Source organism: Sapajus apella, unplaced genomic scaffold (assembly GCF_009761245.1).
Source record: "Sapajus apella isolate SASKATOON/1434 unplaced genomic scaffold, GSC_monkey_1.0 scaffold9, whole genome shotgun sequence".
NCBI lineage: Eukaryota > Metazoa > Chordata > Mammalia > Primates > Cebidae > Sapajus > Sapajus apella.
Genome location: NW_022436949.1, coordinates 44,625,969 through 44,648,339, shown reverse-complemented (window position 1 = coordinate 44,648,339; position 22,371 = coordinate 44,625,969). Strand labels below are relative to the sequence as shown.

The following is a 22,371-nucleotide window of genomic DNA, read 5'->3' as shown; positions in this document are numbered from 1 at the left end:
TTAATGTTCATTTCCACATAACTTTTAGATAAATCCCTCAACACCTCTGTTTTGATTTTTCCCAGGAGATTAAAAAAACGACTCCACTGTTAAAGGTGAAGAAATAATAAAAATACAGACTCCTGGGAAAACATTTTGGGTGCTATTGAGCCATAGGTACTCTACCACTTTTACTATGATCCTGTCAGTACCTAGTACTGGGGGTACCTTCTGGTACCCACACACCTGGACTGAAAGTAATATTCTGTTTAATAAATGCATTTACTATGATATGTGGTATCCCATGAAAATGTCTGGTGGCCTAATCTTTCTGGCATCAAATAGCACATAAATTAAGTGTTGCATTCTGTGGTCTGTCATGAGGGGTGAAACCTTTTCCTCCACCTGCACCCACGAGGTGTGGGCTCTGGGAACACGCTTGCTGGTTGCTCTTCCCTGCTTTCATCACAGGCCAAGCATGTGGTGTTTAGCCATAGCACAAACGAAAGCATTCCAAAGCTGGAGGAATTTTAGAACATCCAGGCGACCTTGCTGTCTCTTAAGCTCCACGAGCTTCTCATTTAAGGTAATTACGAAGGTGTCTAACTGTGACTGGTTTTCTTTTAAACACCGCACTATTTTGATTCTGACTGATTTGGCCCACGCTGTGTAGAACAGACACAATAAAGCCGGTCTTTATCAGAGAGGCCGTACACTGTGTATTGTTCAGCTCGGAGTTTGTTTTCCTTTGGCTAGCAAGTGGGAGCCTCCCCTTTTGCGTGGAGCAGTAACACCCCTGGAGGCTGGCCTTCGCTGTCATGCCTTCCCACCCCACAGGCTCTGCAGACCCAGCCAGCGGGGCTGACCACTTGTGCCTGGGAAGCCAGTTTCCTTTCCTTCCTTGGGCCACTGGCATGCCTGTATCTTACACAGCCAGGGACTTGCAGCTGTTCCAGTTGCAGACTTTCTGACTTGTGTTTTCAGCTGAGAATGCAGGCTGATAAATGCAGGACAAGTAGCAGAATTGTCAAAAAGGAGCTGGTGATTGAGTCCCCTCTGCAATACAAGGATGCAGCTCAGGTCGAAGTGGAAGCAGAGAGCCCGGGCCCTGTGCCGGTAAGAGGGTCTCCTACAAAGTGTTGCTGTGTCTACCCCATGCTGGGTTCTTATTGTGCGTGTGGATGGGGTTGACGCCTGTTGCCTGTCTTTGATTTCAAAACTTGCTCTGCTTCTCCCTTGTGAACTCTTCTCTCTTTCCCTGTAGTATGACTTCGGTTCCACTTTGAGTCTTGTTTGTGAAGAAAGAAATGTTGACATTTTGTGGGCGAATGTAGTTTCTAGGAGCCTTCTTTGTATGGAACAATTAGGTATTGTTCACAATTATGTCCCACCTAGCTGCAGTGTTTGCGAATGTAAACCCAGGGAAGCATATTTTAATTGCAACTATAGGGTTGAAAAAAGATGTGCTTTGCAAAATTAAAACGTTTTCTACGTTATTTATGTTACTGAGAAATTGAGGCAGGTCCCATTGGGGGGTTTTAAGGAACATAACTTGAAAATATTACATAGTTGAGAAAGGATACAATTACATATGTTCTTCTCACTTATTTTACCAGGAGGTTTGCCTTGAATAAAGTAGGGGAGAACCTAAACTGCGAACCAGCTGACAGAAAGTTTCTGTTCTTAATATCCGCGAAACTCTCAGCAGTTGGGTAAAGCCAAGTGCTTTGGTGGACTTTGTGGGGAGGAATGTGAAAATGGTTGTGTTGTTATCATCAGTGAGTAGGTTGTGCTTCTCTCTCGGAATTTCTTCAGTACAATAAAGGCACATAATTTTTTTAAGCAAGCTGCACAAAACCACCAACATGCAATGCAGAGTAGGGGACAATTGAGCCTTTCAAATTATCTGCTAAAGAGATTATTAAACTAATACGCAGTGATTTTATTTAGTGATTTTTTTCTTTAATGTGGAGGTTCAGTTGCTGTTATCAACAAGTGTTTGCTCACTATTCAATTTTCAATTAATGTCTAAGAATTTGAACTTAAACTTTCTTATGAAGATTTGATTTAAACTGAATTCCTTTCTCTGTGACTTGTGAGACTGCCCTATATTGTATTGCCTTCAAAACTATATTGCTAACCCTGAGCTGAAAAACTTAGTAAAATATGATGGTCTTTTTCACTGCAGATTTTCATCCTAGAGATCTAGGTTTCCTTTCTTCACCCTCTGCTACATTGTTTAGAAATATAATTCATTGTCCTGGATTCCTTTCTGCCAGTATAATAGCTCGCTTATCTGTTGGGTTGCTCACGGGCTATATGGGTTTCACTGCTTAAAGCAACTGATGTAACTTATGATTTCTTGGAGGAAGTTGTGTGGTTTAGGTTCCCTTGTGAATATTCTTAAAAATCTTCTGTCAGTGATTCTCTGGCTATGTAGAAATATTGGTCTACAGGACTGAATACAGTAGAAAGATGCTGTGCAATTTTTTTTAAAGCACACAAGTGACTTTCTAAACTTATTTCTCTTTCTAGTGCTCAAGAAATTTGCCATTTATGTCCAAGCTATTTGTTTAGGTAAATCTCACTCCAGGCAGTTCCACTGGGGGTCTTTTTCCACTGCAATGGATAAGGCTGTGCTGGCTACAGCTGCAGTTGGTGGGAACGCTTTTCAGGGCCCAGAAGCTTCTGGCAATGTGGAGATCACAGCTCTGCACACCTGCAGAGAGGCGTGGGGGAGTGAGGAAGCCAACAGTGATAGAGAAGCTTTTTCTTATCTGGCCGTGTTTGTCTTCTTCCAGCAGAGTAAGCAAGATAAAAAGAAGTAATGTCAGATAAGAGAGGCAAGGATATTTTAGCAGGGCCTCTGCCCAGGGCAGATCTCTTTCGTGTGGCTGTTGCTGCAAGCTGGCAAGCAAGAGTTCAACAGAGTGCTGGGAAGACAACTTGTTTCTCAAGATGATTTTTCGGAAGTAGGCAGACAACACCATGCAACCTGTTCATGGCAGTACTATTTATTGTTAACATGTCAGTGGCCTACGGGCTTGGTGAGAATCCCCAAGACTGTCTGTCGTTTGAATGAATTATACCTAGAGACGTTTAAATGTAGGTAACATATTTTATTCAGGAGGTAGCATTTTGAGATAAAGTTTTGCTGTTTTTAGTTATGTACAGAAACAGTCCTTGGGGAAAAATATTACATAATTTAGAAAGGATAAAAGTAATACATGTAGTATAGAAGTGGGAAAAACAAGAAATGCAAATAGTGTAGAAGTAGGAAAAGAAGTGCCCTTGTTTTTACTATGCAGTGGTAACCACTATTAATAACTTGGTGTATATACTTCCAGACTTTCTCCTGTGCCAGTAACAGTGTAACTCGTGTGTGTGTGTGTGTGTGTGTGTTTAGAGAATATACTATTATAGATTTCTGGGTTAATTTTCTCCCAGAACACATCAAGAACACTTTTGTCACCATATGTGGGTTTATGCAATTTTGTTTTCTTTTTGAGACAGTCTTGCTCTGTCACCCAGGTTGGAGTGCAGTGGCACAATCTTGGTTCACTGCAACATCCACCTCCTGGGTTCAAGTGATTCTTCAGTCTCAGCTCCTGAGTAGCTAGGATTATAGGTGCCCATGACCACACCTGTCTGATTTTTGTATTTTTAGTAGGGACAGAGTTTCATCGTGTTGGTCAGGCTAGTCTTGAACTCCTGACCTCAGGCGATCCGCACACCTCACCCTCCCAAAGGGCTGGGTTTACAGGCGTGAGCTACCATGACCGGCTTGTGCCATTATTTTTAATGGCTGTATCTCATTTTAGGTCTGTACTACAACTGGATGGTTATTCAGTTTGTTTCTAATTGTTTGCATTAGTAACAATGCTACCCATAAGTAGATCTTAAAGCATGTAGGCAAGCCAGTACTTGTTCTATAAACTTTCTATCAGAAGTTCTCTCCTGCTCTTATGATTGGTGGTAATGTTATTTCCCCTCTGCCAGGGGCACCTTGAAGGTTTCCCTTAGCAGTGGCTGCCTTTTCAGTGTTAGAAAAGTTGGCGTTTCTTTTTTTTGAGACAGAGCTTCGCTCTTGTTGCCCAGGTTGAAGTGCATTGGTGTGATGTCAGCTCACTACAACCTCCGCCTGCTGGGTTCAAGCGATTCTCCCGTCTCAGCCTCCCAAGTGGCTGGGATTACAGGTGTGCACCACCACACCTGGGTAATTTTTGTATTTTTAGTAGAGACATGGTTTCATCATACTGGTCAGGGTGGTCTCGATCTCCTGACCTCAGGTGATCTGCCCACCTCGGCCTACCAAAGTGCTGGAATTACAGGCGTGAACCACCACGCCCAGCTGAAAGTGTTTCTAAGAGAATATGTGTTTGGACATTATAAATTTTCAGAGGCTGCAAGGTTCCGCTTACAGGCACTACATGGGTGGGTCTTGTCCCCTGCATTGTGACAGTAAGTAGGGAGGAAGCACATGGTGAAAATTCCCCATTTCTATCCAGGCTCACTGCCAAGCCCACTGAGAAATGGTTTTGGGGGCTAGAAATCACTACCAGGGGAACAGGCAGGATATTCTTGATGTCTGCATGTTAGTTCCCTGCCCACATTTGAATACTTATTTTTATCCCCCTCCCCCCCAACTCTAATGCAGTTTCTGGAAATAATTTATTCCAATTGTTACTGCTCAACAGTTTAGAGGAAAAAGGCTTCAAAGAGCCACAAAAGGCTGGGTTATACGTCATTTATGCAGCCCTTTCATTGGGTTACTTTTGTGAGTCTGGTAAGGACTGCAGCCCAGGTCTTATTTTGGGAATTTTTAAGGTTGAAGGATATGAAGATTGAGAAGAACTGACTTTTCCTGTTAGGTGTACTCATTAGGTATTGTTTAAAAGGTATCACCAGGCACCGTGGCTCAAGCCTGTAATCCCAGCAGTTTGGGAGGCCGAGTTCAAGACCATTTTGGGTAACATGGCAAAACTCCGTCTCAAAATTAGCCAGATGAGATGGCATGCACCTGTAGATCCAGCTTCTAGGGAGGCTGAGGTGGGAGGATATCTTGAGCATGGGGGGTTGAGGCTGCAGTGAGCAGAGATCGTGCGCAATGATCATGTTGTTAATTTTCAATTGGACTTTAGATGACTGTGATTGAGCGAATTAAATTATACTTAGATAATAAGCCTTTCTGCCCTGTAGGTTTTACTGCATCCTTAGAGACAACTTTAGAAAAATATAATGATATTACATCCATGATATTTAATTAGTAGTTTCCTTGTTTTTAAAATATTGGATGGTGAAAGAAGGACATTCCCAAAAGCTTTATATGGTGACCTGTTCCTAGTGACAAGAACAGGAAATTTTACTTATTCAAAGCTATATGCCTTCACTACAATGCTCTCTGTGTTTCATTTGTTTATTCATTAATTCATTCAACCCACATTTATAAGAATGGAGACTTGCAAGTCTTATTGGACAGTGGATTGAGGTGAATGGGACCAACACCCTCCCTCTCCCCAGGGAGCAAGGCCTGAGGAAGGAAGGGGTTCGTTCCTCAGAAATGCTTTCATGTGGTATTTATCAGGCACAGTGAGTGTTAATGCAGCTCATCCATTCCAAACACTTAGGCAGACAACACTTAAATCATCAGCAGCTCCAGGAAGGACATGCTTCAGATTTTTTAGCAGCTAATGTAGGCATACCCCTGCTTTGCAGAAGGCACAGGCCAGACCCCTGACTGCTCATGTGAACGGTGTTACATGAGGCTCCTCTGCTGCGTACCTATTTTCTGGAGTGGTTGGTGGGAGGAATCTTTGGGGAGTGCATTCTTAGATAGGGTCCAAGTGAATCTAATCACTATGCCAGGCCTGGAAAATTATCTCAGACACGGGGCTTCCACGGCTTGTTCACTACCTCATTGCCATGCCAAGTCACTGTTACCTCCTGGGACTCTCGCTTGTATAGAAAACTAAAATCCACCCAGCTCTGGCGTTTCTTTTCTCATCATCTGCCATCAGCATGGAGGGAGAAGGGCTGGTTACTGGTTTTTTTATAGCAAGGTAATGCCAATAATCGTGTAATAATAAAAATAGCACTACTTATATAGTGCCCTGCTCTGTGCCAGGAACTGTTTTATGCCTGCTAAATACGTTGTTTCAACTCATCTTCACCACTCTAGGAGACATGTTTTTCTTTTTCAGACAAGGAAACTGAGCACAGAGAAGTCAGGCAACTTGCTCAAAGTTACACATTCAATAAGTGGCAGAGGCAGGATTGTAGACTATGGGTGAGGTTTTCTAAGATCCATACCTGGACACATATGCATGATTCATGAACAAAAATGAACGTATTCACCTGAGCTTAGGATTGAGACTGTAAAGATGAACAAGAAAGGAAAAACACACTGCCCTTAAAAACTTAACAATTGTTAGAGAAAGGCCAGTTTATAAGTGACAGCCAACAATGGTTGAATAACATGAAGACAATGATGGTCATGTGAAGACATTAGAAATATGCATGAAATAGAGCTGCTCTCAGGAGGCACATTATCTTGGGTGTTACATTTTATCATCTTCCCAGAAAGTTACATAGGAACATAGACCGGTGAGAATCTAATAGTCTGGAGGTATCCTGTTTTCCTCCCTGTGTTCCTTTTTAAAAAATTTATAGCATGATCCAGGTTAATCCTGAAATGTCGATTCCCTAATTAGTAAAACGGGCACTGTGGTCCCCATAGTGTTTGCAGGGGCTGCCATTTGTGCAGGTGTGCTCTACTCTTGGAAAGGTAGTGGCTAAACACAAGGCTGCAGAGCAATGTCCAGCTGACTGGTGGCACAGGCGGGCCAAGATACCAGAGACCTAATTTTGATCCTGCATCTGCCTCTTAATCTCTGCAGATCGCCACCCTCCTGGGCGTCAGTTTTCTTATCTGTACAATGAGGAGCCTGTCGTACATCATCTCTAAGACCTGGGGCTCAAACTCCAGCATTAGCATCTTTCATCTCAAAATAACCTGGGATGTAGTCAGGTTTAGGACTGTGACATTTTGGTTTTAGATTTTAAGCTTTGTTTATTCAAAATTGTTTGGCTTTTGAGTTGTTGGAGCTACAAAATGGGATCTTAGAATTCCATCCAGTGTAAGAAGTAAGACCAAGGGAATGGGTTGGCCACCTGGAAATGGATCCAAGTGGCAGTAGAATTTGGAGTTAGCAGGGCACTCTAGGCAGGAGATAACAAGACAACCTAGCTCCAGCCTACAGATAGCATATGACTGTGAGGATACTTTTAGAACCAAGAAGGGTTGGAAATTATAGTTTTCCCCAACTTTCCAGAAGTTTGAAGTACGCTGTAATGTGATATACTGGTGCTAAGTCTCTTTTAGAATGACATTTTGAGGCTTTGGAATTTTTCAGCGCTCCCTTTCCTGACAAGTGTAAGTGCCACTTACCAGTGGGTCTCAAGGGCTCTGCCAGGTTCCTGGGGAGGAGCCAGTCTCATATTCTGCTTTGGGGTCTCCTTAATATGGAGAGTTTTCACTGCCAAGGGAAAGGCAGCAGTGAGCAGTGCAGAGAGCCCAGCACTCACTCTCAAGAGGCTCACTTGGCATTTCTAAGCCTGGATTGCATTGCATATCAGACAGAGGTTGTAGCAGTGGCTGCCCTCCAGATCCCCCATCTCTGAAGGTTCTCTGGACTGCCTGTTCAACTACCACATTGTATCTTTTCCTACACTGAGCCAGGCACATCGTGCTATTAGACCACTCTTTCTAAAATACAGAGATGGGTGGGGTGTGGTGGCTCACGCCATCATCCCAGTGCTTTGCAAGGCTGAGGTGAGAGAATTGCTTGAGGCCGGGAGCTTGAGATCAGCCTGGGGAACATAGCAGGACCCTGTCTCTACAAAAATAAAAAATAAAAAAATTAACCTGGCTTAGTGGGACAGACCTGTAATCCTAGCTATTTGGGAGGCTGAGGCAGGAGGATTGCTTGAGCCTAGGAGTTCAAGGTTACAGTGAGCTATGATGGAGCCATGCACTTCAGCCTGGGTGACAGAGTGAAAGTCTGTCTCAAAAACAAAATACAAAACAACACAGCCCACTGAGATAGTTGTTGATTATCTGCTTAAAACCCTTCTCTGACTCTTCCTTTGCAGAGAAAGCAAAACATGGCCTCCTTGATTCATAGAGGCTGACCCTGAACTTGCCTGCTGATCTCATCTCCTGCAGCCTCCAAAATGTGCCCTGACCCCGGCTCTCCCGTCTTCCTTCCACCTGGGGTGCTTTCACACCTGGGCGCAGCTCTACCTTTGCCTGGCATGCACTGCGTTGGATAAAATCCTCATTTATGCTTCAAGCCCCAGCTCACATGCTGGCTTCATTGTGAAGCCTTTGCAAACCCTCTCCCCACATTTCCCAGTAGACCGTGTGCTCCTGTAGCCCATCATGGTGCTGTCATTCCAGCCTGTTGTCAGGCATCTACGTTTCATTGTAGTAAAGGTTTATACTCCAGTCTCCCTCACTAACAGGGGGGCTTCTGCCCAACAGGAACCACCTGAGGGGTTTTGCTTTCTTTGTATTCTGTCTCTGATATAATGTCAAAGGTCTTTTTTGTTTGTTTGTTTTATTTTCTCCCACTTCTCAGCATGGTCCTGGTGACTCTTTGGGGAATGTATAGGCGAAAAACAGTTGCAGAAAAGGCCTACAGGAAACACTAGATCTGAAAATCATTCATGTTTTTATTTGCCTCATCTTCCACCTGCAAAGGTTTAGCCACCAATATCCAAATGTCTTGATTGCCAAGAAGTAGAGAGGGATGCAAGTAGAGGAACTTGCTTGACTTACATGTGATGTGGGTATTGTGCTCCTTAACTCTCACGTGCATCTGTTATTTTCATCTCTGTTAAAATGCTGGTGACGTTTTATGAGAGTACTTAAGTGCAGAAGAGCAAACATAGGTTCCCAGAGTCAGACCCCTTCCTGTTCCTCTTAGCCAGCACCCCTTTTTGTTACCCCTTCTTCCTGGCAGCTGTACCTGGAACCCTAACATCATTTTTGATGGTCATAGTACACTTGGAAAAATCACCGTGTGACATTATCACAACAGCTTCTCAGTAAATTGATTATATCTGGAAAAGGTGGAGATCCACAAGACACAGGCAAAAAATATGGTTCTTCCAAGGGAGAAGGTGTTCGGAAAGGTGGGGCCTGTTGGAGACACTGGAGAATGTGTTGCCCTGCTTCACAGAACCAAGACTAGACCTGACTTTTATTTTTGATGTGATGTTTTCTCCAAACTCTTGTCTGCCCAAGTAAAAATTTCAGGAAGTGAATTGTCCATTGTTTTGCCATGAAGTTTTAAAAATTACCTGTATATTAAAATTTCTTACAGTCTATAATAGTGCTGTCTAATAAAAATATAACATGAACCATATATATATAAAATTTATTTTATTTTATTTTTTGAGACAGAATCTTGCTCTTTCACCCAGGCTGGAGTGCAGTGGACCACCACACCAGGCTAATTTTTGGATTTTTAGTAGAGATGGGGTTTCACCATGTTGGTCAGACTGGTCTTGAACTTCTGGCCTCAAGTGTTACCCCTGCCTCAACCTCCCAAAGTGCTGGGATAACAGGCATGAGCCACATGCCTGGCCAAATTAAAAATTTTCTAGCAGCCAAGTTAAAGTAAAAAGAAACAGATGTAACTAATTTTAGTAATTTTAACCCAATATTTCCAAAATATTACCATTTCAATTTTGAATTCTTACTATGAAATCAATGCGTTTTATATTCTTTTATTCGTGTGATGTCATTGACATTTGGCGTCTGTTTTATGCCTACAGCACATCTGAATTTAGAGTCACATTTTAAGTGCTCAGTAGTCACCTGTGGCTGGTAGCTACCACACTGATCAGTGCAGGTTTATACTTACACCTTCTTTAGCTTAAAAGTCTCAAACTAAAAAGCTGTCATTTTAGGGGGTGAGTCACTGGATGAGGAAAAATATTTGTCTTTTTTTTTTTTTCTGTAGGAAAAATGCATAATTTAAATGTGTGAGTTTTCCTTGCAAAAGTCATGGCTTGAAATATTTGATGATAATATAAATTACTTACTTAATGTCATTAATATGTGTCAAGGCATTTAAACCTGGTTCTTTGGAAATATTTAATATTTTGGAGTATGATCTTTAATATTTTTGAGGTGGAAAATGATTATTGTCCTGGAAAGGACTCTGCCTTAGTGAGATTGTAAAGCCTGGGCAGTTCAGTGCCTGGCAGATCTCAGAGCTGGGAGAACTTCTGTCTTCCCTGGTGACGTGGCGCCTGTAGCATCCCTGCGTGGATCAGAGTTCAGCATTTCTCATATGAAGAAGAACAGGGGCATTAGAGAGGCACTTCTGGTTCTAGAATCTGAAATCCCATCATGCGTACTGTCCACGTATGATGGGAAGGTCCTGGTCTTGGGGCCAAGAGACCCAAGGATCACCATCTGTGGGACCTTCAGTAGGCCATCTAATTCCTCTGAGCTTCAGTTTCCTTATTGGTGAAATGGTGATGATGCAACCATAGCGTTGTGGGGAGGCTTAATGAGACAATGTGCGTGTAATCCAGCAAAGGTATGTATGTTGTCGGGGCTAAAATTCTACCGAATGAGAACTACACATAGCCATTAAGGTCCCCACCTCCACCATTTGGTGAGTTTGTACTCTTTCCAGGCACTACGTATTGAACCCTGTCAATAACCTGGTAATAGTGACAATAGAAATTGTTACTTTTCCCATCTTTAGATGCCAATATGGAGATTTAAAGGTTAAATAAGCAACTTGCCCAAAGGCCACATAGCCGATAGGCAGTGAAGCCAGGATTTGTTTAAGAATAGTTTTTAATATGAAATTCTCAAACATACACAAAAGTAGATGGACTAGTAGAGTGGTTCTCAAACATGAATGGGCACCAGAATCATCTGAAGGGCTTGTTAGCACACAGACAGTGGGGCCCCACCCCCAGAGCTTCTGATTCAGTGGGTCCAGGTGAATGTGTATTTCTAACATGTTCCAGGTGATGCTGATGCTGGCCCAGGAGAGAACTGATATAACCATTGGACTGATGTAATGAACCCCTGTGTGCCTGTCACCACCTCTGGCAGTGGTTAACATTTTTGGGACTAGGATTTAAACTCTTAACTCTCAACACCTGCCCTTTATGGTCTCTGTACTGCCTGCCTGGCAATGGAATCTGCAGAAACCGTTTTGTGTGCTATGTGTTATGAATATTCCATTCCCTATCCCCAATATCTTAAAATAAGTAGCTTAAAGTAAGTTGTTTTGAAACCTGCCTAATCTGGCTTTTAGAGCTTTTTGTCTTAATTACTCACACTCTTCATTTCAGAGTTCCAAAAACAGCTTTTATTGACCTAGGAAGAATTAGCAATTTTAGGTCATAATGCTAAAAAAAAGAAAAGAAAATTGCCTGGAAGAGTCTACAGTCTAGATTTGAGATAGAATTATTTATACATTGCTTATACCCATTACTGGAGATGGGAAAAAAAAAGAAGAAGAAAAAAATAAAAGAAAAAAGAAAAAAAAGAATTATTTATACAGCTATGATAGAACATCCTTCTCTTTTTTGATTTTATTATTTCTTTTCACATGTGAAAAAAATAGCAGGCAGAATTAGAAGCCGAGACTACTGTATGTGTGTGAGAGACACATGCTGGGCCCACCCCAGGCACCCTACCTGGTTCTTGCTCGTTCCCCTTTCACCCTTCCTGCCTGGCTTTGGCCCATGGCCTGCATCAGGGTGGGGAGAAGACACATGAAGCGCTGCACTTGCAAGGGAGCTGCTCCTGTTCCACCTCATTCCCTCCTCGTGTGACTCCCCCCAGGCAGTGGAAGTCTCCTAAATTCCTGTCTTGTCTTCCTCTCCTCATTAACATTCTCAGCAGCATCCCCAGCAAGCACAGATGACGGCTGGCGAGGAGTTGTGTAGGTTTTCTTTAGTTGGTATTATTATTCCTGTCTTTATTATTTTTTCCAGTGTCATTATCATGTTCGTCTTATACATTTCCAGGTGCTATTGATTTGACAGTTGTCAAATCTGTATAACTGCTGTATAAAAAGGGGATTCAATGTCGTATTAGTGTTTTTTAACAAAAAACTGAATTCACAAATGTCTCATTGTTGGTGTTAGTCTGTTCTTAGGATAACACACTTTGGAGCATGAAAAATATATTTAGATGTCTGGGAGTTTGGTGTTTGCTATGTATTCTTACAAATATTCTCCAAAGCATTAACTGCTGTGGTTTAACACTCAGGTTTGAGCTTATTTCTAAATCTAAGTTTAGATAAAGTTTCCTTTTTCCTCCAGTATTTAGATTACATGTGTGTGCACATTGTCAATGAAAGTGCAAAATAAAAATGTAGGCATCGTTTTAGTAGGGGCTGAGTCAAGATCCTGGGCCAGGGCTCACGAGGTTCCTCCTGGGGCCCCAGGGCAGTCCCTAAACTCCCAGGCTCCTGGATTTCCCAGTGTGTCAAATGAGAAGACTAGACTGGATCATCACAGCTTCTGATGTTTACACAAGCTTGTAGTGTTAAATAAAAGCTTTTAAGCTGTATTACTGAATCTGTAGTACCTTTTAAAAAGCATGCTTCCAAACAGCTTCCAGATCATTGTCCCTACAGACACTCATGAGCAGTCTGGAGAAGAACATATACTAGTGAATGAGAGTGGGATTCTATCTTATCATCATTTCCTAGTTGTAATGTCCTGAGTTAGGGACAGAAGAGCATGTCTGTGACAAGGTGATGGAGGACATCTTCCTTCCACTGGAGGATGGTGTGGGGCCTACCTGTGGGTCTCTCAGCTCCTCCTTCTGTTTGCTGGCTTCCGGAGGCCCCTTCTTTCTGTGGCCCTACCTGCCACTCTGGCCTCATCTCTCCCTACAGGCTTTGGCACATGTGGGCAACCCAGGTGAGCTGATCTGATCATTGGTACTCCCTCAAATGAACACTTTTCCAATATTTGCTTACTTTAGAGGAGAGACTGAGGTCTGTGTGGGCGAAGGTGGAGCAGGGGGCCCTCGTGAGATGTGTTGCTCTCTGACTCCAGTGTTCTCCACCCTGCAGAGGAAGCAGGGCCCTTTGGTTGACCATCCAGTGCTCTTCAAGCACGTCTATCTGGGAGACCCACTTCTCACCTCAGGCAGCAGCTGCATAGCATCTCTTTTGAGAAGGGCTTTCTGCTAAGTATAATTTTCCCATCACCTTGGATTTCCAGTGGTGCTAGAGCACCTGTGGGCTGAGACCCCAGGCCCCCTTTATGCAGCCTTATCCAGCTATTCCGAACTCCTGACTGCTTCCAGAACTCACCATGCTCAGGGAGACTTTAGCATGAAGCTCATGAAGCTTAAGTTTCAGGATCCCTTTCAAGGCACACTGGAAGGGATTCCAGCAATTTTATATCTATTAGTTTGTACTTTTTGACCTCACTGTAACTGTACACATTTCAGGCCCTACAAAATCTACTTCCATCCATGCACGTGCTCCCTCGTGTCTACATTTTCTCTGCAGGGAATCCTCAATCCACCCTGAATAGTGGCTGGCTTGTTTATCTATTGATCAGCTCCAGGAACCTCCTATAAGAAGCACCCCACATCATTGGGGTCCCTCACTCATCCAACACAAAGTTATTGAGTGCTTCTGCTATGCTGGGTGCTGTTCTAGGTGCTGGAGAAAGCAGTGAATACAATGGACTGTCTTCCTCTTCCCCTCATGGAGCTTATAATCTAGCTGGGCAGAGGTTGAGTTCCTTCTAGTGGGCCAGATGCCAGTCCTGGGTCCCTGCTGCTGTCATTGATTGTGCCGATTATTCACACATGTACCTTCCCTCTGACTGCCAGCTCTCTGTGGCAGGGATGTGTTCTTTTTATCTTGATGTCTTTGGCACAGTGCATGTGAACCAGCTCAGTGAATACCTGCGGAGAGAGGGAACACGTACTGCTAATCACATGTGTACACAATGAAGGGAGGCGACTGTTACTTTCCTGTGCCCACTCTACTTTTAGGAAAATGAGGATCCTTCCTGCAAATTTGACAACTTCAAGAAGTTCCTGGTGGGGCTACATAGTGAGAGTCGTGTGCACAGTGGGAGTGCAGGAAGGCTCGTGTGGCCAACATTTGCGAGCATGTGGCTTCCGAAGGCCCTTTTTGTCGTAAGCTGCCATATCCCCATTCCCATCCCCAGCAACAGTGCTGGTGTTCTGTTGGCAACATTGAGAAGCACTCTGAAAATGGACCAGCTTTATCTCAATCTATCAAGTAGCTTTTACAGCCATGCAGATAAATCAAGGAAGCCCTAAATTCTTTATAAGCAGAAAGGACAAATTTCTCATTTCTTAAAATAGCTGCAAGAGTTGCCATTTAGTTTGCTATTTCAAGAAGTAGCATTCAGGATTTCAGCTCTTGTTAACATTTAATCACCAGAGACACAAGGGCAAGAAATGACTGGAAAGTTCATGTGAAGCTATCATGTCTGAGGGAAGAGCAGTGAAATTACTTTGCTCTTTGGAGCTTAGCTCTTCCCATGGTTTTCGAGGTTTTGTACATGTTTGGCCAGAGCTGAACTCAGTTTGTGGGCGAATGTTGTGCAGGTCTGCTGGATCCAGAGGAATCTCATTTTCCTGGCGCTGAGAATATTTCCTGCTTCTGATTTCTTTTTGATCTGGAATTTCAATTTGCATGATGTTGGGCCACCAGACCCTAAGCAGCAAATTCTGTGGGAGGGAGGGAGGTCCGAGAGCTTGAAGGAGGGGTTCACAGTGGGGCATTGTGGGTTCCTGCTCACTGTCCCCCATGAGAGCCATAGGGAAGTGTGATTGCTGGAGGCACACCATGCTGCCTGCTGCCATGCTCAGTAGATGGGGACTGGGGGAGCCTTGGTATCAGTGGCTCACCTGTGCCCATGTTGTCACTTGAGATGAGGAACTCTTTTTCCCCCAACCATTCTGATCTTGCCACAAACCCTGTGTGAGCAGTGTCCTAAGGGGTGTACTGCCTGCCTTCTCTCTTCTTCACAATCTAAGATCCTGCTGCTGTCATAGAGTGCCCTGATGGGAGGGGTCAGGAGTGCTTTTCTCTGCCGCCCACCCCAGCTGTGGTTCTTCTCCACACTCCCTGGCACACACTGCGGTAATACTCAGTCCCGTCTACAGTATAAGCAGCTGTCTGTTTCCTTTGGGCTCAGCGCCGAACTTCAATGTCATCTCTATGATGCAGTTTTCTCTATGTTGGGTCATCATTTGTCTTTCTTTGTGCATGTCCCTGCCGTTGTTGTCTGTTTTATTTTGTATGTTTCTTTTTCTGGAGATCGAGGAAAGTTTTTTTTTCTCTCTAAAACACCTGTCATGCAAGCAACATATTTAATATGAATAGCTCCATTTATTATAATATGTGTTTACAGTTTGCCAGGCTCTGCCTTTTCCATGCATTGACTCAGTTGCGTCCAGCAACAGCCCCACGTGACTGCACAGCTCAGCTTTCCTAACCCCTCCACCATCCTCGTCAGCATTCATGTGGACACATGACCCTGTCAGGGCAGATTCAGGTTTTGTGAGGGACAAACCTTACAGAATTTTAGGGGCCTTCTTTAAGAAAAATTATTCAACATTCAAAAAACAAAATAAGGTATGGAAGTGAACATTTATTTAGAATTTGAAAAGAAATAAATTTTAAAAAGCTAACCCAAGCCGTAAACACCAGAAATCCAGGGAAACAACACATTTTTGTCAATGAACCTCGTGATGCACCTCTATACCACTTCCCTACAGTTTTGGGCCTTCATATTCTTTTATCGCCTCTCCCTATGATCATGATTTTGTATCATTCTTTATTTCAAGAACAGAGCAGTCTTTCCCTTGGCATGATTAGTTCAGATTTGTATTTTATTACTGAGAGTTCAGAAAAGTTTCTTCTAGTTCCACAACCAGAAGACAATGTCACAGGAATTTTAGGATTGGGAAAGCTTCTGTTCGGTTTCTTTTGTATGTGAGCAATGCGGTTTGGGGGCGTTCTCAGTTTGTGCAGTGACAAATCTTACATACCACCAAGTAGTTCTGGGGCCACACACCTTAGAACATGTCTGAATGGCCTCCCATCCTCTGTGTCATGACATTGGGTTGACACAGTGGGCATGTTCCTGGAAATCTTCCTAAGCCAAGGTGCCCAGCAACAATGGAGCTATACAGGAACCACTGGCCAGCTCTATTAGCCCCACAGGATGTGTTCCTGGGGCCTGAGTGGGATGCTGAGGGTGGCAAAGGTAACAAGACTCAGCCCTGCCCCGAGGCGCTGATAGTGGAGCTGAGTGTTCACAGGTCCCGGCAAGCCAAGGATTGCCATGAGAGGCATCGCAGGACTGCTGCTAAGTAAGGATATGGCAGCAAGTCGCCAAAGGCCACCTTTGTGGGGAGGAGGGAGGTGACACCCCAGTTATGTGGGAAGTGCTGTATGTCTGCCTGGGGCTAGAGCAGCTCTGCTTTCACTTTTTTGCCACATTGCCACATTTGCTTTGTTTGTGACCGTGGCCCAGGGGGCTGTAGGACTGTGACAGGTGTAGAGGAGGGAAGGGCACATTATCCCTGGAGAGGGAGTAACTGAAGCCAGCTCATGTCCAAAGCAGTGGACGCAGCATCACCTCTTTGCTGAGTCCCCAGGCTTAACCTGCAACTGGAAACCTTGCATCTACCCAGCTAACGGGGGCTCTGTTGTCAGGGTAGTTCAAACCTTTGCCCACCTGAAGAATTCTCATTCTTCTTCGCACTCTCCAAGCATCCCTTCCTTAGTAAAGTGAGGAAACTTTACAGCCTACGGAGGGCAATGAGCTTGACCTTAGCTCTGCATTTAACTTCCGCCGGTACCTCTCACTACATTGAGCTAAATGTTTACAGGCCTGGCTCTTCCACTAGTGCAAAGCTTCTTCAACTCGGTTCCACATGACCATGCTAGGGAATTATAGCCTTCCCCTCAAAGCTGTGTATACAATCATAGAAAGCAAACAGTGTAAACAGTTTTCGGCGGGAGAAGATCCAGGCTTTCAAAGGGGCCTGTAACCTTGAGGAGGCTCAGTACCAGCCTTGTTTCTTCTTCCTCCCTGAAATTGAAAATTCTAATGTAGTTCCTGGGGCATCATGACTGATCAGGGTTTTTTCCAGAATCCCCTGGAGAGCTTGTTCAAGCAGAGGTAGTTGGTCCCTGCTCTTGGAGCTCCTGACTCGGCTCTGGACTGGGGCCTCAGAAATTACATTTGTAACAAGTTCCCAGGTGATGCTGAGTCACCAGTTCCTGGGAGCCCACTTTCAGAACCACTGTTGTGGGCTATTTGTGAACGGAAGGTACTACTGCCTTCTCCCTTTCTGATTTCACAGGAAGCCTGAGGAATGAATGTTTATAGATAAGGACTTTAGCCTCCCCATGACGGGAAGAGCTGAAGGACTTGCATATAGGCCAAGTTAGATTTTTATAGACTATAAAAGCAGCAGTCACCCAGTGTGTATGTTCTGAATGTCATAGGCTTGGGAGTCAGCCAAGCCCCTCCATGCTTAGGGAGACATAGCATCCTGAAATATTCACAATTGAAACTGATGAATTCTCAGGGGTTCAAAACCTGGTGGTGCTGATGGCCCCAGAGCAGCTCCATGGACAGCCGCAGTCGGTTTGGTTAATTCTGGTTTTTTTTTTTTTGAAGATAAAAATGTAGAACTTTTCTCTCGGAAGTCTGTCAACAGGGGAAGAACTTTTGAACTTGAGCATATTGCCACAGCTTTAAAACAGAGGCTGTGTGCCAAATCTGTGCCAAGCCTCATTCTTACAAACAATAGCGGGGACTGGCAGTCTGCTAATCAGCCTACATCATTTTGCTGTTCGTGTGACGTTCTTGCCACCAGTCATGTTGCAGGCCAATCAGTTCCCTACCCTAGTGGGCTGTCCCCGCCTCCATGCCCCACTAGCACCTGGAAAAGCTTAGCAGAGCTGAAGAACAGTGAACAGCTGTCACCAGTGAATCATAGTTTAAAGAGTTGAAAATAGACAGTTATCCTCTTAACCCACAATTTGGTAGATACAGTGGTGTGACTTCCCACACACCTACCTCCAAGTCTCCCAAGCCCCTCTTCTCTGCCATTTCCTTTTCTGTCTTCAGTTTCCTCCCCAGAGTGCCTCCATCTCTGCCTTTCTTTTCCCTTTTCCTCCCCTGCATCTCCTTCTGCTCCCTTTTCCCTCTCTGCCTCACCAGTCTCCTCCATTCTCCAGCCTTCTCCTCTGATTGTTTCTTTCTTTGCCCCATCAAAGGACACCTGCAGAAGGGAGGCATTGTGCTCCGTATTTGTATTTGAAGCAAGAACTTTTTGCCTTGTTCTTCACTTAGGCAGCCCGTGGACCACTCCCAGTTGACTCCTTTTCCCTGGAGTCAGTTATGTGCCTCGGAAGTGCTTCCAGCAGCCGCTCTGTGACCTCTGCCCTATGAGGCCACTAGGAGTTCTTTCATTAAGTGACCTGAGTTAGGGTTTATACAAGTTGAAAATGTTCACAGTTCTTGATACATATTAATCCTCCATCAGATTTATCGTATTGTTCAGTCAGTCCCATGGGCTTTCCTGGTTACTATGCATGACCAGTCTTTAACAGAAATGTTGGCTTATAAACTCTCCTTCACACATTTGCTATGGTTGAGTATTGCTGAGCACACGTTGTTCAAAGAGCAGCCCAGTATGGGAGAAGAAAGAGTTCTGTTTGACAGAAGACTGCGTCCTGTCCCAATCCAGCCCTGCTGGGTACATGGTGGGACACTTGTAGCAATTAGCTCAGTTTCCAGCCTCAGTTGTTGAGTGGTAATTGTGATCAGTGAAAACACCTTGAAAGTTATACTTTGTCACACAAAAACAAGATGGTAGCCATAACATTGCATCTTTTCATTAGATACCTCTGAGATACACCTTTGGGAGAAAACAAAAATTCATCTAATTAACTAAAGTATTATTTGGTGCCCTAAATACATGCACTGACCCATGAATATTTTTATTACCCAATCTTTTAAGTAACCCAAGTTTAGTCAAATAGGTGTGAAAAAAATTGTTAAATACGTTGAGTGGTAAACATGTTGTCTGTATCATATATGTCCAGAGACAGGAAACACATCAGTAATTGAACATGGAAAATTAATATAAAGAATTGCTAAATTGGTGGCCAGGTGTGGTGGCTCATGCCTGTAATCCCAGCACTTTGGGAGGCCAAGTCGGGTGGATCGTGAGGTCAGGAGATCGAGACCATCCTGGCCAACATGGTGAAACCCTGTCTCTACTAAAAATACAAAAATTATCCAGGTGTGGTGGCACGTGCCTGTAATCCCAGCTACTCAGGAGGCTGAGGCAGGAGAATTGCTTGAACCAGGGAGTCGGAGGTTGCAGTGAGCCGAGATCACACCACTGCACTTCAGGGGTGGCAGAGTGAGATTCTGTCTCAAAAAAAAAAAAAAAAAATTACTAAATTGGTAAATTGGCAAAAGGGGATTAACTCTACTAGGGGATAAAGATAACTTTAAAGCAGGCTGTGCCCTTGGGCCAAATCTGGCTGCTGTTTTTACAAACAAAAGTTTTATTGTAACACTGCCATGCCCCTGTGTTTACTTATTGCCTGTGGCTGCTTTTGTGCCGAAGTGGCAGAGTTTACCAGTTGTGACAGAAACTGTAAGACTGGCAAAGTCCTTTACAGGAAGAGTTGCCGACTCCTGCTTTAAGAATACAAGAATAGTAAATGCGGGAACAGAGACAGATCCCCAACGAAGGAACAAGCTAGGAAGAGCCTCTTACCCCAACCCAAGGCAGAGATTCCAGCCTAGCTGGAGAGTGTGATTGTGGCCCAGGGATGGTGGCTCGTGGCCAAGGTTGCTGAGGTGCTGTGGGCTGGAGCTGGTGGGCAGGTAGCCACCCACTGGGGGAAGCTGCTGAAGGGGTGGCAGCAGGGCTCCCTAGACAGCTGCCCGCAGGGGTACCAGTGCAGCTTCCTGGAGGGCGTGCCCTTGGGTCTCTCCCAGAAAACCTTCTGGCTGCCCTCTTGTAGGAACAAAGCAAAAAAAAAAAACAAAACAACAACAAAAAAAAACCCCAAACCCAAGAGCATTGGCACCTGGGAACAGCCCATTCTCAGCAGTGTCCCTCCACGCCCCTCCCTGTCCAGGGCTCATAATGTACCTCTGCCTTCTGACAGTCTGAAGAATCCTGGGCCTTACATGGAGGGAGTGGGGCCGAGGGCCCTGTGTGAAGGGGGCTGCACCCGGCTGAGGATTCAGCTCTGCCCAGCCTTGGGCTGTCGTGAAAGAGTCCCCTGGCCTGTGGTTATGGGGCAGCCACCAAATAAGCCAGGGATAATGTGGTGTGTACCCCAGTCTGCAATGTTGGTCCATCTGACCTCTTTGTAATGGAATTTTAGAAAGCTAAGTGCATATTTGTGTTTTATTGGGAACATGGTTATGGTTCCTAAGGAAAATGTTATTAATCACGACATCCATTCATTTAGCCAACAAGCGTTTATTGACTGCTTACTCTATGCAGTGTGACAAACAAAAGAGTGAATCATTTTTTTAATTAAAATATTTTGAAAAATATTTTCTGTGGAAATTCTTATTTAGAAAATAATTTGTATAAAGTTTTTTTGCCTTTTTTGAATGTAAAAACAGTTTACTGTTACCAACATTTCACAATATAGCTTTAATCTTTTGATTTTGCATGTTTTTAGTCTGTCTACATAGCACATATTTTGCTTAATTATAATAATTGCATACTTGTTTGGCCATTGCTTTTTTCCTTAGCATGTCAAAACATCTTTGTAGAGTCTCTTTTAATCAAGTAATTGAGTTAAATATGAGCATGTGTATGTCAAATAGGTAAAGCAAGTTGACTGCTACTTCAGACAACTTCAAATCTCAGTAGTAGGTGTTTGAGTTCTTGCTCCTGGGCATTTCAGTGCCTGTTTTAAGCAGACGGTCTTCTGCAAGGGGGTTCAGGACCCAGGCTCTTTACATCTTAGGCTCCATCCTTTCCTCGGGCCACCCAGTCCAGTGTTGGATCCTGTGTGCGTGGCTGCAGAGGGAAGGGGGCGGGCACGTGGAAGGCTTTTGTGGCCAGATGAGGCAGTGGCCACATCTTTTCCACTTGAATGCAGTTGGTTAGAAGACAGTCACAAGTCCGCACCAAGCCACGAGGAGGCTGGGAAATGTGGTCCACCTGTATTGGGAAGCAGACAGGTTTTAGAAACAAATAACAAGCCTCAGTCACAATTGCCAATTTAGATGCCACGTACAAGATAGCTTTAATATACTTCTTATATATAAATTGTCATTTTAATATAGAAAACATTTATTGAGATTATATATATCAGATGATTATTAATAGTTTCAAAAATAATCTTATAGTAACTATTGATATAATGGATTTAATTTCTTCCTTTTTTTTTTTTTTTTTTTTTTTGAGACAAAGTCTCGCTCTGTCAACCAGGCTGGAGTACAGTGGCGTGACCCTGGCTCACTGCAACCTCCGCCTCCCAGGTTCAAGCAATTCTCGTGCCTCCATCTCCGTAGTGGTGGGGATTACAAGCGTGCACTACCATGCCTGGCTAATTTTTGTACTTTTTGTAGTGACAGGGTTTCACCATGTTGGCCAGGCTGGTCTCTTAACTCCTAACCTCAGGTGATCTGCCCACCTTGGCATCCCAAAGTGCTGGGATTATGGGCGTGAGCCACCGTGCCTGGCCTGGACTTACTTACTTCTGATAACATCTACTATATGCCTACGCTGGCATTTGGCATACTGTAGTATAGTTAGTTGAATATGTATCTTTATCCCTAACCTAGCCCAGTCAATGCCTTGCATGTGGAAAATGAGCCATGAACAAGGTGACGGTGACTGACGCTAGATAAAGAGATTTTAACCGAGAGGTCTAACTTTGGAAATAGCTAGAAAGGGCATATTCTCTTTTTCCCTGCTTGCTCATTATCTCTTTCTCCTGCTCAGTGCATGCTACGGATGGACATCCCCATCCCCTAGGATTCACCCATGAGCCCTGGTAGTACCTGCCCCCACCCTCACCCCCACTCCAACCCCTCTGCTTGCCTCTGCTCATTATCTTTCTACCTTTAGGTATTATATATTAAGTATAGATATCTGGAGATAGGCAAGGAGATTTTGAGACTGAGAGAAGGGTTTCTTGGAGCTTTATCTGAAATAATGAGTCCTGTGGATACATTTAGACCCTGAGCCAAGAAGGGGTAGTATCATGGCTGGAGCCATTCTGGGCATCTGGCCTTGACTGCCATGCCATGGCTGGACCCCTAATCGGGGCAGCTGTG

The 22,371-nt window shown here is 44.1% G+C and overlaps 1 protein-coding gene across 39 annotated transcripts in view; it reads left to right on the top strand.

Moving 5' to 3' along the window:
* Window positions 1-22,371, top strand: part of DOCK9 (dedicator of cytokinesis 9) — a 297,719-nt gene that overhangs the window by 109,584 nt on the left and 165,764 nt on the right. For 2 of the 39 annotated variants that reach the window (XM_032277570.1, XM_032277537.1), the window contains exon 1: window positions 722-1,095. The exons of 28 other annotated variants lie outside the window; for them this stretch is intronic. In XM_032277570.1, coding sequence (XP_032133461.1) covers window positions 970-1,095 — 126 coding nt within the window. In that variant the 5' untranslated portion in view covers window positions 722-969. Of the gene's footprint in view, window positions 1-721; window positions 1,096-8,055; window positions 8,474-22,371 lie in introns of those variants that run through there. 9 more of the 39 variants (XM_032277551.1, XM_032277550.1, XM_032277558.1 and 6 more) reach the window with 7 other exon arrangements.